The 15,000-nt window shown below is 44.6% G+C and overlaps 1 protein-coding gene across 1 annotated transcript in view; it reads right to left on the bottom strand.

Moving 5' to 3' along the window:
• The window catches only part of LOC125304829 (trichohyalin-like), a gene marked incomplete at its 5' end in the record, with an annotated part of 46,181 nt that extends 32,364 nt beyond the window's left edge, over nt 1-13,817 (bottom strand). Inside the window, 11 exon segments of the mRNA XM_048259337.1 lie at nt 11,692-11,736; nt 12,042-12,266; nt 12,428-12,477; nt 12,587-12,663; nt 12,809-12,846; nt 12,910-12,971; nt 13,052-13,073; nt 13,237-13,312; nt 13,359-13,582; nt 13,717-13,755; nt 13,790-13,817. Of these exon segments, the coding sequence (XP_048115294.1) occupies nt 11,692-11,736; nt 12,042-12,266; nt 12,428-12,477; nt 12,587-12,663; nt 12,809-12,846; nt 12,910-12,971; nt 13,052-13,073; nt 13,237-13,312; nt 13,359-13,582; nt 13,717-13,755; nt 13,790-13,817 (886 nt within the window).
• Nucleotides 13,818-15,000: the final 1,183 nt, after the last annotated feature.

Genomic DNA, 15,000 nt, shown 5'->3' with positions numbered 1-15,000 from the left:
ACTGCACTCCCGCAAATTAAATATGTGCGTAAAATTAAATATGGAAATGATTAAAGTAGTGTTCATAACTACAGTCAGGGTGCGATTTGTGTAAAAACCAGAGGGGGGGATGATTTTGAATAAGTTTGTAACCCCCAAAAAAAAAAAAAAAAAAAATGAACGAACGATCCATGGCCTAGTAATGTCATGGCTAATGTCAATTGTGTGTGTGGTCAATGTCATTGCCACCTTTGTAACATTTTAGTTTTAGTTTACCGTGGTGTATGACTTTAAACAGCGAGTGTGTTTGGTATGATGATCAGCTCCTCTAATGCAGGGTAAGACGACGTTTTGACAAGCATACAAATTCACCTTGTCCTTGCCCCATCTGAAATTACTCCTCTACTTTTACTGCCTCCATCCTTTCTGTATTTGTTGTGCAAAAAACGTTGTATATGATGGCACTGAAGTCTTAAGTTAGTGAATTGGCTAACAGTGTTAGTTGGTAACCAAATAGCACATTGCGCTACACGCTGCGTAGACTACGTGCATTCTCTCTCCTGCTGATTTGTGTTCTGTAGCCAAGTGCGTAATATTGCAAAAGTTGAAAAAATAAATGTGTTTATTCTAGCCTACAGAAAATAAATAGCCTACTATCATACTGTCAGTTAATTGGCTACAGTGCAGTGAAGAGTTTGGAGAGTAAAGTTATAGGGCAACTTGTTTTATGAAAATAAGTTACGAACCAGAACATAAAGACCATGAAGCTTCTATTTCTTGCAGCTGTTAAAACACCCGCTAGATAGTTTAAATACCCACCAACATTCGATTTTGTCTCTGGTTGTTTCTTATGGTTTCCTAAATGTTCCTTTAACCTGCTTTCGTAACTTTCACATTATTCATTTAGATGTACTTCTAAAATGTATTGGATGAGTAACTTATACCTGACAAATAAATGGTTATGCTTTGGTTATGCTTTGACCCGCATAGTTTTCGAGCATTTCTTTAGATATTTTCTTTAGGATTAGTCTCTGGTGCCGTGGGGGCTAATCAGTGAAAGTGTAGGCATGCTACCAGGAGAACGGACCATTATATTGTATTGTGATGGGTCACTGATTTTATTAGTAGTCTGGAATTAGACAGATAACCTAGCACACCCTGAACCCTCTGTAGCTTCGGTAAGATGTTCTGTCCAGGTGAGCATAGTGATCCAGGTCAGCACTGTAGCCTCTGACCGACTTTCACACTAGGATTATTACTTAGTAAATGGTACCTCCCGAATTAATTGGCAGAGGAGGACCTTCGCACACTATTCTTGGGGAAGATGCGTCTAATTAAATAGCTAGAAGGCATTCTTGTAACAGTATTGTGGGTATGGATAGTAATATTACTTTGACTGAAACTTCTCCATATTTTGCGGGGTCAGATTCATTAGGTTAACAGGGGTTCTATAATCAATTGTTATTTCCAACAGCGCACGGAAGCTTCACGATTTCCTTCGACCACTCCCAGTTCCCTCATTGGTCCTGACGAGTGACGTCTTATACACCCTTTTGCAAAACGGTTAACACAGATGTCATTCAAAAACCGCAAACTCTATTGGTTTTCTCGTGCTTAACAAAAGGAAAACATCTTTTCCTAGGTGGTAAAGATTCCTTGCATAAGTCTGAACCTCTGATACACCTGTGTGAAACTCCTTTGCACAATTCTTCAATCAGCAATCATTCATTATCCATAAGAGATGACATGTCTGTTCTGTGTTGCTATTTGCAAGTATGGATCTAATGCACATTTATACAAAGTACTGTATTGCCTATTTGGTGAAGAAAACAGTACACAAGTTGTTTACTGTACGTCTATTTAGATGAAAAATGACAAGATCAATGAAATTGTCTTGCCTAGGTGCTTACTGTAGGTCTTACATGTCAATGACAGTTAGGCTATATCTTGGGAGGAACGAATAAAATATTTTTTATTCAGTACACTTAGACTTTTCACAGTTTTTTTTTGATACCAGAAAAAATGAGAAAGAAATGGAACAGACATAGCAAAAATGCTTCTTTTGAGAACTATATTTTGCATTTTGTTGTCCAATGTGTAATGATTGATTGAAATCACACAGTGATTTGATGAGACAATATGTTGTTTGAAGGCAAGATTTGCTTTTGCTGCATGTTTTAAGTGTTTTGAGAGAGTAATAGCCTTTTGCGAGCGAAATGTGTCATTTTGTCCAAAGTGCTTTTGTTCAGACACGGGTGTTAAAGGAGAATTCTGGTGTGATATTGACCTAAAGTGTGTTGAAACATGATACCGAGTGTGAACGTATGTCTCATAGCTCACCTCGGCTTGTCCCCTGCACTCAGAAATCTGGCGCTATAGTTAGCCAATGCTACCAACACAGTGTTTCGTTGTGGTGCCTCGGGCATCGGCCTAGCCATACAAATAAATCACTGTTTTACACCATTTACGAGGCTCAAAGTAGCTCCATACTTCATTGGTAGACTTCCGAGGGCCTTGACATTTAAAAACGAGACATAGAGAACTTTGAAAAAGCACTGGAAGTTTATTTACAAGACGATTTATACAGACAGTACCTTAAGGAATGTTACCGTTCGGCACCGCCTTGAATTTAGTCACGCGATAAGTCGAAATTACGAATGCGAAAAACGAACAGGTATGATAAGGGATCAGATTCCAAAAATAATTCAGTGGAAATGCATGGATTCAGTTGCTTCCAGCAACGAGTAAAATAATTCAGTGGAAATGCATGGATTCAGTTGCTTCCAGGATCGCGTCAAAATCGCTATTTTTAAAACACTAAGAAGGCTCGACAGCACATGAAACTCTGATCGAAGTATCATCAGTGTCTCCACACATGAACTCGAGCATTGAGAACATTGTTTGTGTACAGTGTTCACTAAAAGAAGGTTTTGAACAACTCACTTGGGTTTTCTGCTCGCCGCCATCATGCCAGTCAAGGAGTGAGTTGTCCAAAACCTTTCTTTTTAGTAAACTATGTGTACACGAACAATGTTCTCAATGCTCAAGTTCATGTGTAGAGACACTGATGATACTTTGATCAAAGTTTCATGTTGTGTCGAGCCTTTCTTAGTGTTTTAAAAATAGTGATTTTGACGCAATCACGTATCAAAACAGTAGTGCCCCTACGACTCCGGTCCGTGTACCTTCTGTTCATTTGATTTTCAAATTCGAAACGAAAATTGAAAATCGAAAAACGACCTTATATCTGTATTTTTAAAAAACAAAATAGGAAATTCCCTCGTGTTTTTGATTTGGATATTAAACTTTGTATCCCCACGACCGAAATCCAAAATCCGCACAACAATAATGTGAAATCGGCACTTTCCTAAATTTTTCATTTGGCCTATCCCCGCTAGGCTGTCCTACATTGAAACCTATGCCATTTTAATTAGAGACATGTTTGTAAACAAGCTAACTTACGCAGAAATGTCAGCTACATTACAACTAGGAGCAAGGGGAGTGGAAGCCATAGAACGCAGAGCTGGAAAAAAATCTAACAATTCACTAGCCTAGTACGAGGCACGAAAATATGCATTTGGGCTCCTCTGTTGTTCTGTATGCGCGACTAGCCTATCGTTGCCTGTATTATGTTGGTAAAGGAGAATAGTAATGGAGAAAGAATCGAGAATGAGCTGTCCTTGCATTGGGGGAGGGGGGGGGATGCACATGATAAGGCCCAAGGAAGCATAGGCTAGTAGCCAGCTGACCAAGGACGTATTTGGTTATGGTTATGATAATGGTATTTCGCAGATGCTTCTGTTCAAAGTGACATACAACTAATTTATATTTATATTCATATTGTAACAACTGAGGCAACAAGGTTCAAATCAGTACATTTATTGGGTCAGGAGCGGGGAACACAGACAGGTCAAAACATCATTATAGAACACACAAGGCTAGTCACTAACACATGCACAATACACGAACGGGTAGTCACACACAACACAAATGAATAAACACATGAGGTACAACCATAGACTGTATATATATACAGTCTATGGGTACAACCAAAGAAAGACTACACATGCTAACACACCACAAGGTAAATGCAAATACAATTGCTGATGCGCTGTCTCGTTCTCGTTTTCAGAAGTTCAGGCGGCGATGCCCAACAGCCAACCCGGAGCCGACACCATGCCCAGCGTTCACAGACCTAATTCTGGACTGAACGTCAATTTGGATTCTCTCCTAGCGTCAGCTTTCATGGTCTACAGTTCCGAATCACGTCGTCTTAAAATTCCTACAATTAGAAGAATGTTAGCAGGGATACAATTCTATGCCAAATGCCATGACCCTAACTTTTCTAGTTTATTTTCTGTACCTTCCGTTCGCTGGCTTCTCAAAGGTCTCGCTAAATCCACTCTCTCAGTCCCTGATAAACGCCTGCCTTTAACCCCTCACTTATTACGCCTTTTGGTGTCTAAATTACGGAAGGCTCTCTTTTCACTCCCTATATCAATTCACTCCTCGCCGCCCTCATGGCTTTCTATGGGTTCATGCTTGAGGGAATTTTGCTCTGACAGCCAGGTTTTTAACCCTTCTCAGGATCTGGCTTTCTCAGCCATCCTCTTCTCCTCCCACTTCTATAACGTATTTCTGAAACATTCTAAAACGGACACCTCAGGTTCTGGTGTCAGTTTAAGAGTTTCTAAAGTAAATAACTCTTTCTGTCCCTATACTTCCATGTCCTACTATCTTAAACTTCGCCCTCACACTTCTCCCAATTCACCACTCTTTCTTCTACCTTCTGGGTCATCTATGTCTAAGCAATGGTTCAGGATCCACTTGTCTACAGTGGTCGGTAGCTGTGGGCTCTCAACCTCCCAATATACTGGCCATTCCTTTCGCATCGGCGCTGCAACGTCAGCAGACGCTCTAGGATTACCTGCATCCTCTATCAAGTTGCTCGGAAGATGGTCTTCGTCGGCTTACGAGTCCTATATAAGACCTCAGGATCAAGCCCTTCTAGATGCGCAAATAGCTCTCGCAAGTGTCAAATAAGGTAAGCTACCTTTCAAAGGTCTGGTGGTGGTTATTCGGCTCAGCTAAAGCATTATATTAATTACGATGGATCCGAGCCACTCTTCTCCAGTCACTACGCACAGCCGGCACTTTAGGCACAGAATAAAGCGTTAATACATTCTAGTCACTACGCACCGCCGCCCTTGGTCTAGCTTCTGCAAGCAAAACCTCGGGTAATCTCACGTCACAACAGTTCATTTCCTTTTTCCTTCCATCACCCCACTTCACTCATATCATATACATACGCAACTCGACTCGACAGTCGACTCGAATCGCATCATCAAATCGCAATCATCAATCGCTATCGAACCGAACGATCATTAAGCACTTACCACGGCCATTTGCACCACATTGCATTACATCTTGCCATGCAAGAACCGAGCTTATGAAAGCTCTGAGCTCGTGCAGCTCCCCGACTCGCTGCAATCGCTGCAGACCATGCTGGTTATGTCTTCTGTACCCGCAAGAGAGTACACATTTTTCTATCATCTGTTCTTGGTTTCATTTCCTTTCATGAATCACTTTACTATTAACGAAGGATTTGTCTCATATTAATGTTCTCTTTGATTATGCTCTATTCCAGGAAGTGTCCCAGCCTCACGTCTACCCTCGGGTAGGCCTTTCCCATCTTTCTCTTTGGGGGTAGGCTCCGCCCCTGCCGTATTCACCCGGCAGGATCTGCGAGGGTCTCCACGCTTCGGGTCCTGGACTGAGGACGGGGCCTACGCCAAAGACTCTTAATAATGTCCATTTATTATCTCTAAGTTATCTATTCCTTTAAGGATATAACATTGTTAACTTCAATTAAATATTGTAAACCTCATGTCATGCTTCCCGAGTCTTTCTGATAGAAATGCATGATGTCGATTGTCTTTTCAGTGACATTTCCCCTCTTTCTTCGAAGGGTGCACGCAACCTTAATCTCATGCCTAGCACACCTGGGACATAAATTAGGCCTACATATCGATCAAAATGAGAAGCTTGGAATGTTCTGGCGATTTTTTTTTTTTTTCTATGTGCAGATCACTGTCCTTCAACATCACCATCTTTCTCCCTTTGATGAACATATTAGGGGTTTGCACGGCGTGACATCAGATCTGGACGTCGCCATATTGGAGATACTCGCCTTATTGGAAAGCATTAGGCACTGAAGTAAATCCTTAACATCGTCAAGGACAATGGTTAATTATTGCCGTGTTTAGGTTGTGCTAATAGGTCAGACTGAGAAAAACATTTGGTGTAGGTATCGACTTCCAAAAGTTATTAAAAAACCAGGGAGAAAGGAGAATAATGCCAGAAGTTATCAGAGGAAGGGGGGCGCTTGTGGTTGAACTTGATACTTCGTCTCCCTCACCCAACTCATATGGATCTGCGCTGCCAATAAACTGTAATTTCTCGAAATATTGCGCCTTTTCTTGTGGTCCAAGTCCTGCCCTGTATGCTTTGGCATCTTAGATGCATTTTGATGAGCTTTTCCGTTGTTTAGACACGGCTACAATCACTTAAAACATCCAAAGTGCATAATACTCCATTGTAGTTCATTCACCAAGTATCGCTAATATGGCCGCGCGTGCTGTGGTTACCAGCCAGAACGTGACGTCCATGCAGGTTAGGTTGTCAACTGTCTCTGGGTCTAGAAACTAGAAATCAAGTGAGCCGGTGACAGATCACAAACAAAATAGTTCTCTTTATTTATTTCTTTGGAAAATACAATTTCAATGTCGGATTGTTAGGAACATATGACTTGTAGAAAATTGGCTCGAAACTTAAATTGCTGAATGTAGGAAAATTCTGCAGATGAATCCAAGCTAATGTTTTTCTATGCATGCAGACGCCAAAGACTGAGCTGTAGCCTATTTTGCATATTAGCCTATGGGCCCTATCATGACATTCTAAAGTGCATCGTCACTCGTCAAAGGTCTATTAAAATTTAGTAGGATGTCCAGTTCACATTGGGAGGGGTTTCGTTATCAAACGTGGAGCGCATGGCGCAACAAGGTGTTCCTAGATTTTTTAATCAGTCATATGGGTGTGTTTGGGGCGTAACATCATTTTAAACCAATGAGAATGACATCTGTCATTCCCTTTAAAGGTGCAACGCGCGATATGTCAAATAAATGCATCGGTATTTCAGCATTCAACGGCGCATTTGAAGGAGGCTGTTTGCGAGACCCTATGGAATAGTCATTCTTAAACCATGCTTTTTACTAAAACCTAGCATAGCCTTCACGCATTTGCACTCGTTTCTTATTTGAACTCATTGGCAAAGTGAAACTAACTTCACCAAGGAGTCAGTCAATGACAAGACAGTTATATGCAGTTACTTTCACTATTGACTGACAATGGGTTACCGAAAACATAGGCTGGAAAAAGCAACACTTACCCTAACGTTGCTCAAATGACTGCATAAAACAACATTTATCCTGCAGAGGAGCTGTGCTCCATACGTGTCTCTCGCCTCTCCCCTAATCACTTTTAACCGTCATTACCAATTTGCAAATGATGGTAAATAACTACTCATCATGAGATGTACAGTATTTCGTAATATCTTTATTCTAATTATGTTTCCCATTGTAATCGTGCAATTTGTAATGCTTTGCATGAATGACGCTGGTGTAAGTTCATGAATGATAGAAGGATGGTGCCTGCACCTGCCAATATGACTGTTGACATGCACTCTTAAAATAGCATATGAACAACTTCGCCATTGACTTCCACCAGGTTTAGGTGGTGTATGATAGCGATTTTTAGACAACATGGCCCCCCCCTCCCTAGGTTGTTAATTGCCACACCCCCCCCCCAATGTTTAAAAAATAAAAGTGCAAAATACCGAATTAAGCTTTGCGCGGGTGAATAAAGAGCTTTAAGCCATGCGCTGGAGCCCAAAATACAGCCCTATGTCCCTTGGTGGCCACCGGTATTTTAACATGGCGCACATACACAGCGAGTCGACACGACACTATGTAAATGTAAATGAGGATTTCTAAGCCAATAGGTATGCTTCGAGTTGTTGGTGGTGGTAATTAAACATGAATGGGGCCACATTTATGGATGGGAAATGTGGATTTTGTTAACAAACAACTGAAAACATTACAATAGGGACCTTTAAACTGTTCATTTGAATGTAATGATTTTTGATGTCATTTTAAGTCACTATAGGATAAAAAGAGTCTGCTAAGAACTATAAACATAATCATAAGAATAATTTTGAACTATAAACATAATCATAAGAATAGTCTTAGAACTATAAACATAAGAATAGTCTTTTGAACTATAAACATAATCATAAGAATAGTCTTTATATAGTCATATAGTCATAATCATAAGAGTCTCAAAAGTTAAAGCTGACTGTGCGTTCTCTCTCTCCATGTGTTACACACACAGGAGCACACACACACATAAACACACACTCAAACAAACAAACAAACACATACACACATACACACACACACACACACACACACACAAAGACCATGACTGCTGTGTGAAGTGTGTCTCTGCGGAGATGTTGACTTGAACTCTGAGGTCCTTCACATTTCTCCAGGCCATGCAGGAAAGCGAAGGGAAAAAAAGGCCTCCTCACTCTCAGCTAAACTCACAGACCAAGCCAAGCAAAAACCAATTTAAGCCAAGTGCTTCTGGGGGAGTGGAGCCAAAGTTTGAATTAGTTGTCACTCCTCCGTCCCACCCCCTTCACACACACACACACACACACTCACACACATACATACCTAGGCAAACACACAAACTTGCACGCACACACACATATACAGACAGACTTAGACAAACACAAACACACACGCATACACACACACACACACACACACACACACAGGTCCAGTGTGAGCAGGCTGGTAGGGAGTCGTTACTGTTAAGGGCAGCTGGGGTTGAGGCCTGTTCTCATTGCAGGAGTGGAGGAGGGGGAGGAGGAGGGACACTTGTGAAGGTCACCTGTCACTACATGCTGCCCAGGCACAAGCATGGAGCCGCGCCGAGGGAGAAAAAACACTGCATTTCGCTCAAACCAGAGACTGTGTGTGTGTGTGTGTGTGTGTGGGGGGGGTCTGAGTGTGTGTGTGAGAGAGAGAGAAAAATGACACATACCACTGAGATGAGAAGCCTTGAGTGAGGTGTGTGTGTGTGTGTGTCAGATGGAAACGAATGACGCATGCATGATCTTGACATCAACGCAAGACATTACCACATGTGAGTAACATGCAGAAAGCTCCACCAGGCTCAGCGCCCCACTCTGTTACCCAGTTGCCCCACTCTGTTACCCAATCGCCTCACTCTGTTACCCAATCACCCCACTCTGTTACCCAGTCCCACACAAATCGCCCCACTCTGTTACCCAGTCCCACACAAATTGTCTCAATATGTTACCAAGCAAATAAAGAAACAAACTCCTCACATTCCTCCTTCTGCAATGGCAGCCGGGTTGATTGAGAGTTGTTACCAAACAACACATCGCTATGAGCTTCTAATGTAGCTGATACACAGCACTGGCATTCATAAGTGATGCACAGCACTGGCATCCATAAGGCACTGGCATCCATAAGACACTGGCATCCACAAGTCCTCTAGCTGATGCACAGCACTGGCATCCATAAGTCCTCTAGCTGATGCACAGCACTGGCATCCATAAGTCCTCTAGCTGATGCACAGCACTGGCATCCATAAGTCCTCTAGCTGATGCACAGCACTGGCATCCATAAGTCCTCTAGCTCATGGGCAGCACTGGCATCCATAAGTCCTCTAGCTCATGGGCAGCACTGGCATCCATAAGTCCTCTTTTGATGTCTGCTGCTGGATGAGTAAGTGATTAGGGTTAACGATCAGCAGGACACACAAAGGGCTTCTGAATGCTTAATTATCTGGACGTCTAAACTGGACACAGCGGAGAGGAGTGGCCCAAGGCACACCCCCTGAGCACGCCGCTCCCCGAGATGGGAAATCAATCCCACACTGTTTGGGCTTGTTTGGAGTTTTCGCCCCCCAACCTCCCAGGTGCCCGTTTGAAGCATTTTATTTATTGATTTTGTTTTGTGCTGTTACTTTTTGTTCCTCGCCTTTCGTGTTGACTGGATGGTTTTGTAAAACTCCCGAAGGGACAAAAGCTAGGCGCTTTAATATTTTTCAAACAATGAGAGAGGAAGAGAGAGAGGGGGGGGGGGGGGGAGAGAGAGATGCTCAACACTACTGAAAGAGGCTTGCAGGAGACAGCTTTCAGCTTTCAAAGTTGTTGTGGCTGTTTTGAAGAATGTTTTTTTTTTGTTTATACAAACTTTAAATGTCACATTGGGGAATAATCTGGTTGGTACCCAGCAGAAAGAGCAATGAGGCTGAGGATGCTGAGAATGGCTTGCATTGCATACATACATCAGACCACCGCTGCCGGGATAAACTTCTGAGCTCAAACATTTTCAATCTCAGGCTCTCGTCTCTGGGGCTGATGGAGAGTGAGAAAGATCATTGACATTTCAATCATCTTGGGATCCTGCTTGCTTCAGAATTCAGTAAAGAGTTTGACTGTTTTAGAAGTGCTTTGGGAGGTTGTCCCAACAGTCAAAGGAACACTAGGGTTGCAGTGGACAAGGTTTACACCAGAAGTCAGAAGTCTTTAGAATGGTTCCTGGGATAGTTCCACTGATATCAGACATCTTTAGAGTGGTTCCACTCATGTAAAAGTTCTCATTGGGATGGTTCCACTGATGTCAGAACTCAGAAGCCTTTAAAATGGTTCAATTGATACACAAGGTCTCTGGGCTGGACTCACTGCCATGAGACGTCTCATTAGGAAGGTTCCCCTGATGTAAAACGTGTTCGCATTGGGAAGGTTCCCCTGATGTAAAATGTGTTCTCATTGGGAAGATTCCCCTGATGTAAAATGTGTTCTCATTGGAAAGGTTCCCCTGATGTAAAATGTGTTCTCATTGGAAAGGTTCCCCTGATGTTTGGTTCCCCTGATGGTTCCCTTGATGTAAAATGTGTTTGTGACAGTTTTACTAGATCTTGCAGGTTTTTGAGAAGGCATTTCAAATGTCATTTGGAATCATTGCCTCTTTAAATGCTTTTGTGAGGGTTCTCTTCTTTTTACAATACATTGTGAGACTTCAGTGTAAAAAAGTATATTTGGATGCCTTTGCGAGACATTTGCTGATGCCTATGAGAAGTTTTTTTCTGGTGGCTATTGGGGGTTATCGGGGTGGTGTAATCGGGGTTGTGTAATAGCAATGATTGGGGCTCCATCTCAGCACTCGAGGAGCTCGGCCGCTGGCCTGCAGAGATGGATGATTTGGGAGCCCCTGGACGGCTCGGGCTGGGCTTTAATTAAATAAGGGAGGTCAGACAGCGGGGCTAATACAAAATCAATACCAGGGGAGAAAATGGCCACCTCCCTCCCAGCTACCTCCCCTCCCCCATCCCCTGTCTCCTCTACTCGTCTCTCGCCTTGTCCATTCCCCTCCATCCCACTCCCCTCTCCTCTTGCCTTCTCCACACCTCTCCACTCCTCTCCTCTCTCCACTCCTCTCCTCTTCTCTCTTCACTCTTCTCTCCTCTCCACTCCTCTCCTCACTCCTCTCCTCTTCTCTCAACCTCTTCTCTCCTCTCCACTCCTCTCCTCTCTCCACTCCTCTCCTCTCTCACTCCTCTCCTCTTCTCTCCTCCTCTCCTCTCTCCTCCTCTCCTCTTCTCTCAACTCTTCTCTCCTCTCCACTCCTCTTCTCTCTCCACTCCTCTCCTCTCTCCACTCCTCTCCTCTTCTCTCAACTCCTCTCTCCACTCCTTTTCTGCTCCTCTCCACTCCTCTCCTCTTCTCTCCACTCCTTTTCTGCTCCTCTCCACTCCTCTCCTCTTCTCTCAACTCTTCTCTCCACTCCTTTTCTGCTCCTCTCAACTCCTCTCCTCTTCTCTCAACTCTTCTCTCCACTCCTTTTCTGCTCCTCTCCACTCCTCTCCTCTTTCTCAACTCTTCTCTCCTCCTCTCCTCTCTCCACTCCTCTCCTCTTCTCTCTTCCTCTTCTCTCCTCTCCTCTCCTCTCTCCTCCTCTCCTCTCTCCTCCTCTCCTCTTCCTCTCCCTCCTCCTCCTCTCTCCTCCTCTCCTCTTCTCTCAGCTCTTCTCTTATCTCCTCCTCTTCTCTCTCCTCCTCTCCTCTCTCCTCCTCTCCTCTTCTCTCCAGCTCCTCTCTCCCTCCTTTTCTGCTCCTCTCCTCCTCCTCTTCTCTCCATCAGCTGCTCCTCTCCTCCTCTCCTCTTCTCTCAACTCTTCTCTCCACTCCTTTTCTGCTCCTCTCAACTCCTCTCCTCTTCTCTCAACTCTTCTCTCCACTCCTTTTCTGCTCCTCTCCACTCCTCTCCTCTTTTCTCAACTCTTCTCTCCACTCCTCCTCTCCTCCTCTCCTCTTCCTCTTCTCTCTTCTCTCCTCCTCCTCCTCCCCTCCCCTCCCTCTTCTCAACTCTTCTCCCTCTCCTCCTCCTCCTCTCTCCTCCTCTCCTCTTCTCCCCCCTCTCCTCTTCCTCTCCTCCTCTCCTCTTCTCAACTCTTCTCTCCTCTCCAGCTCCTCTCCTCTCTCCTCCTCCTCTCCTCTTCTCTCCTCCCTTCTCTCCCTCCTTTTTCTCTTCCTCTCAACTCCTCTCCTGTCCACACCTCTCTTCTCCTTTCTCCACTCATCCTTTTCTCCTCTTCTCTCCACTCCTTTTCTGCTCTCCTCCCTCCTCTCCTCTTCTCTCAACTCTTCTCTCCACTCCTTTTCTGCTCTCAACTCTCTCCTCTTCTCTCAACTCTTCTCTCCACTCCTTTTCTGCTCCTCTCCACTCCTCTCCTCTTTTCTCAACTCTTCTCTCCACTCCTCTCCTCTCTCCACTCCTCTCCTCTTCTCTCTTCCTCTTCTCTCCTCTCCTCCTCTCCTCTCTCCTCCTCTCCTCTCTCCACTCCTCTCCTCTTCTCTCCACTCCTCTCCTCTCTCCACTCCTCTCCTCTTCTCTCAACTCTTCTCTCCTCTCCACTCCTCTTCTCTCTCCTCCTCCTCTCCTCCTCTCCTCCTCCTCCTCTCCTCTCTCCACTCCTTTTCTGCTCCTCTCCACTCCCACTCTTCTCTCCTCTTGCCTCCTCTTCTCTCCTCCACTCCTCTCCTCTTCTCAACTCTTCTCTCCTCCTCCTCCTCTTCTCTCCCCTCCTCTCCTCTCTCCACTCCTCTCCTCTTCTCTCACTCCTCCTCTCCTCTCCTCCTCTTCTCTCCACTCCTCTCCTCTTCTCTCTTCACTCTTCTCTCCTCTCCACTCCTCTCCTCCTCCTCTCTCCTCTTCTCTCAACTCTTCTCTCCTCCTCTCCTCTCCTCCTCTTCTCTCAACTCCTCTCCTCTTCTCTCTTCTCTCTCCTCCTCTCCTCTTCTCTCCTCTCACTCCTCTCCTCTTTTCTCAACTCTTCTCTCCACTCCTCTCCTCTCCTCCTCTCTCCTCTTCTCTCTTCCTCTTCTCTCCTCCTCCTCCTCTCCTCCTCTCCTCTCTCCTCCTCCTCTTCTCTCTCCTCCTCCTCCTCTCTCCACTCCTCTCCTCTTCCTCTCAACTCTTCTCTCCTCTCACTCCTCTTCTCTCTCCACTCCTCTCCTCTCTCCACTCCTCTCCTCCACTCCTCTCCTCTTCTCTCAACTCTTCTCTCCTCCTCTCTCCACTCCTCTCCTCTTCTCTCCTCCTTTTCTGCTCCTCCTCCTCTCCTCTCCACTCCTCTCCTCCTCTTCTCTCCACTCCTTTTCTGCTCCTCTCCACTCCTCTCCTCTTCTCTCAACTCTTCTCTCCACTCCTCTTCTCTCTCCACTCCTCCTCTCCTCTTCTCTCCACTCTTCTCTCCTCCTCCTCTCTCCACTCCTCTCCTCTTCTCTCTTCTCTCCTCTCCTCCTCCTCTCCTCTCTCCACTCTCTCCTCTTCTCTCCTCTCCTCCTCTCTCCACTCCTCTCCTCTTCTCCTCCTCCCTCCTCTCTCCACTCCTCTCCTCTTCTCTCAACTCTTCTCTCCTCTCCACTCCTCTCCTCTCTCCACTCCTCTCCTCTTCTCTCAACTCTTCTCTCCACTCCTTTTCTGCTCCTCTCAACTCCTCTCCTGTCCACACCTCTCTTCTCCTTTCTCCACTCATCCTTTTCTCCTCCACTCTCCACTCCTGTTCTCTCTCTCCTGCTTACAGGGGCGGACTGGCAATCTGTGCATATTTCCCCCGTCTCTATGGTTCATTCTTGCTCATAGAAGCCTTGCACTTCTACAGCGTGCTAGAATTGAATTCCTTGCGTGCAGAACAGGTGGTGAATGTCAGTTTGAGTCAGTAAGATGTATTCGTGGAAGAACTGCCTTGCCTACAGACTAGATGTAAAACATAGGCCTGCCAGTGTTGCTTTGTTTATATAAGATAATAAGGTTTATTAGATTTAATTTTGTCTACCCTCAGTAAATGTCATGTTAAGGTTAAATTAACAGGTATGACCTTTACATTAATATTTTTGTAAAATGTGACCACCTATTTTTGAATGTGATACCTTGACTGGCAAAGTATATAAGACTGCAAACGTGTGTGTGTGTGTGTGTGTACTGCATATGGTAGTGGGCCTATTTGGAAGTAAGTCCAGGGCCTTTTTTTAGTCCCAGTCCATCCCTGCCTGATTCCTCTCTGGTCTCCTCTCATGCCCTGATGGACTCTCATCTCCATGCGATGGAGCTGCTGTCCATTACCAGTACAGGGAATCAGGGGCGCCCGCAGGAATGAATGCTATGGTACACACACCCATCTAAGGACTTAGGCTATTCATTATAATTCAGCTGTATTGCTAACGTGTTGACAAGCACACCAATTTTGCCTACCTTCATGCCCATCTCCTCTAGCCTCCATCCTGTCTGTTTTCGTTGTTCGTTGCAAAAAACGTTTTATATCCATAATGGCCTTGAAGTCTTAAGTTAGATAAGCTTATGTA

The sequence above is a fragment of the Alosa alosa genome, chromosome 12 (assembly GCF_017589495.1).
Source record: "Alosa alosa isolate M-15738 ecotype Scorff River chromosome 12, AALO_Geno_1.1, whole genome shotgun sequence".
Lineage (NCBI taxonomy): Eukaryota > Metazoa > Chordata > Actinopteri > Clupeiformes > Clupeidae > Alosa > Alosa alosa.
This window is presented reverse-complemented; position numbering and strand designations above follow the sequence as displayed.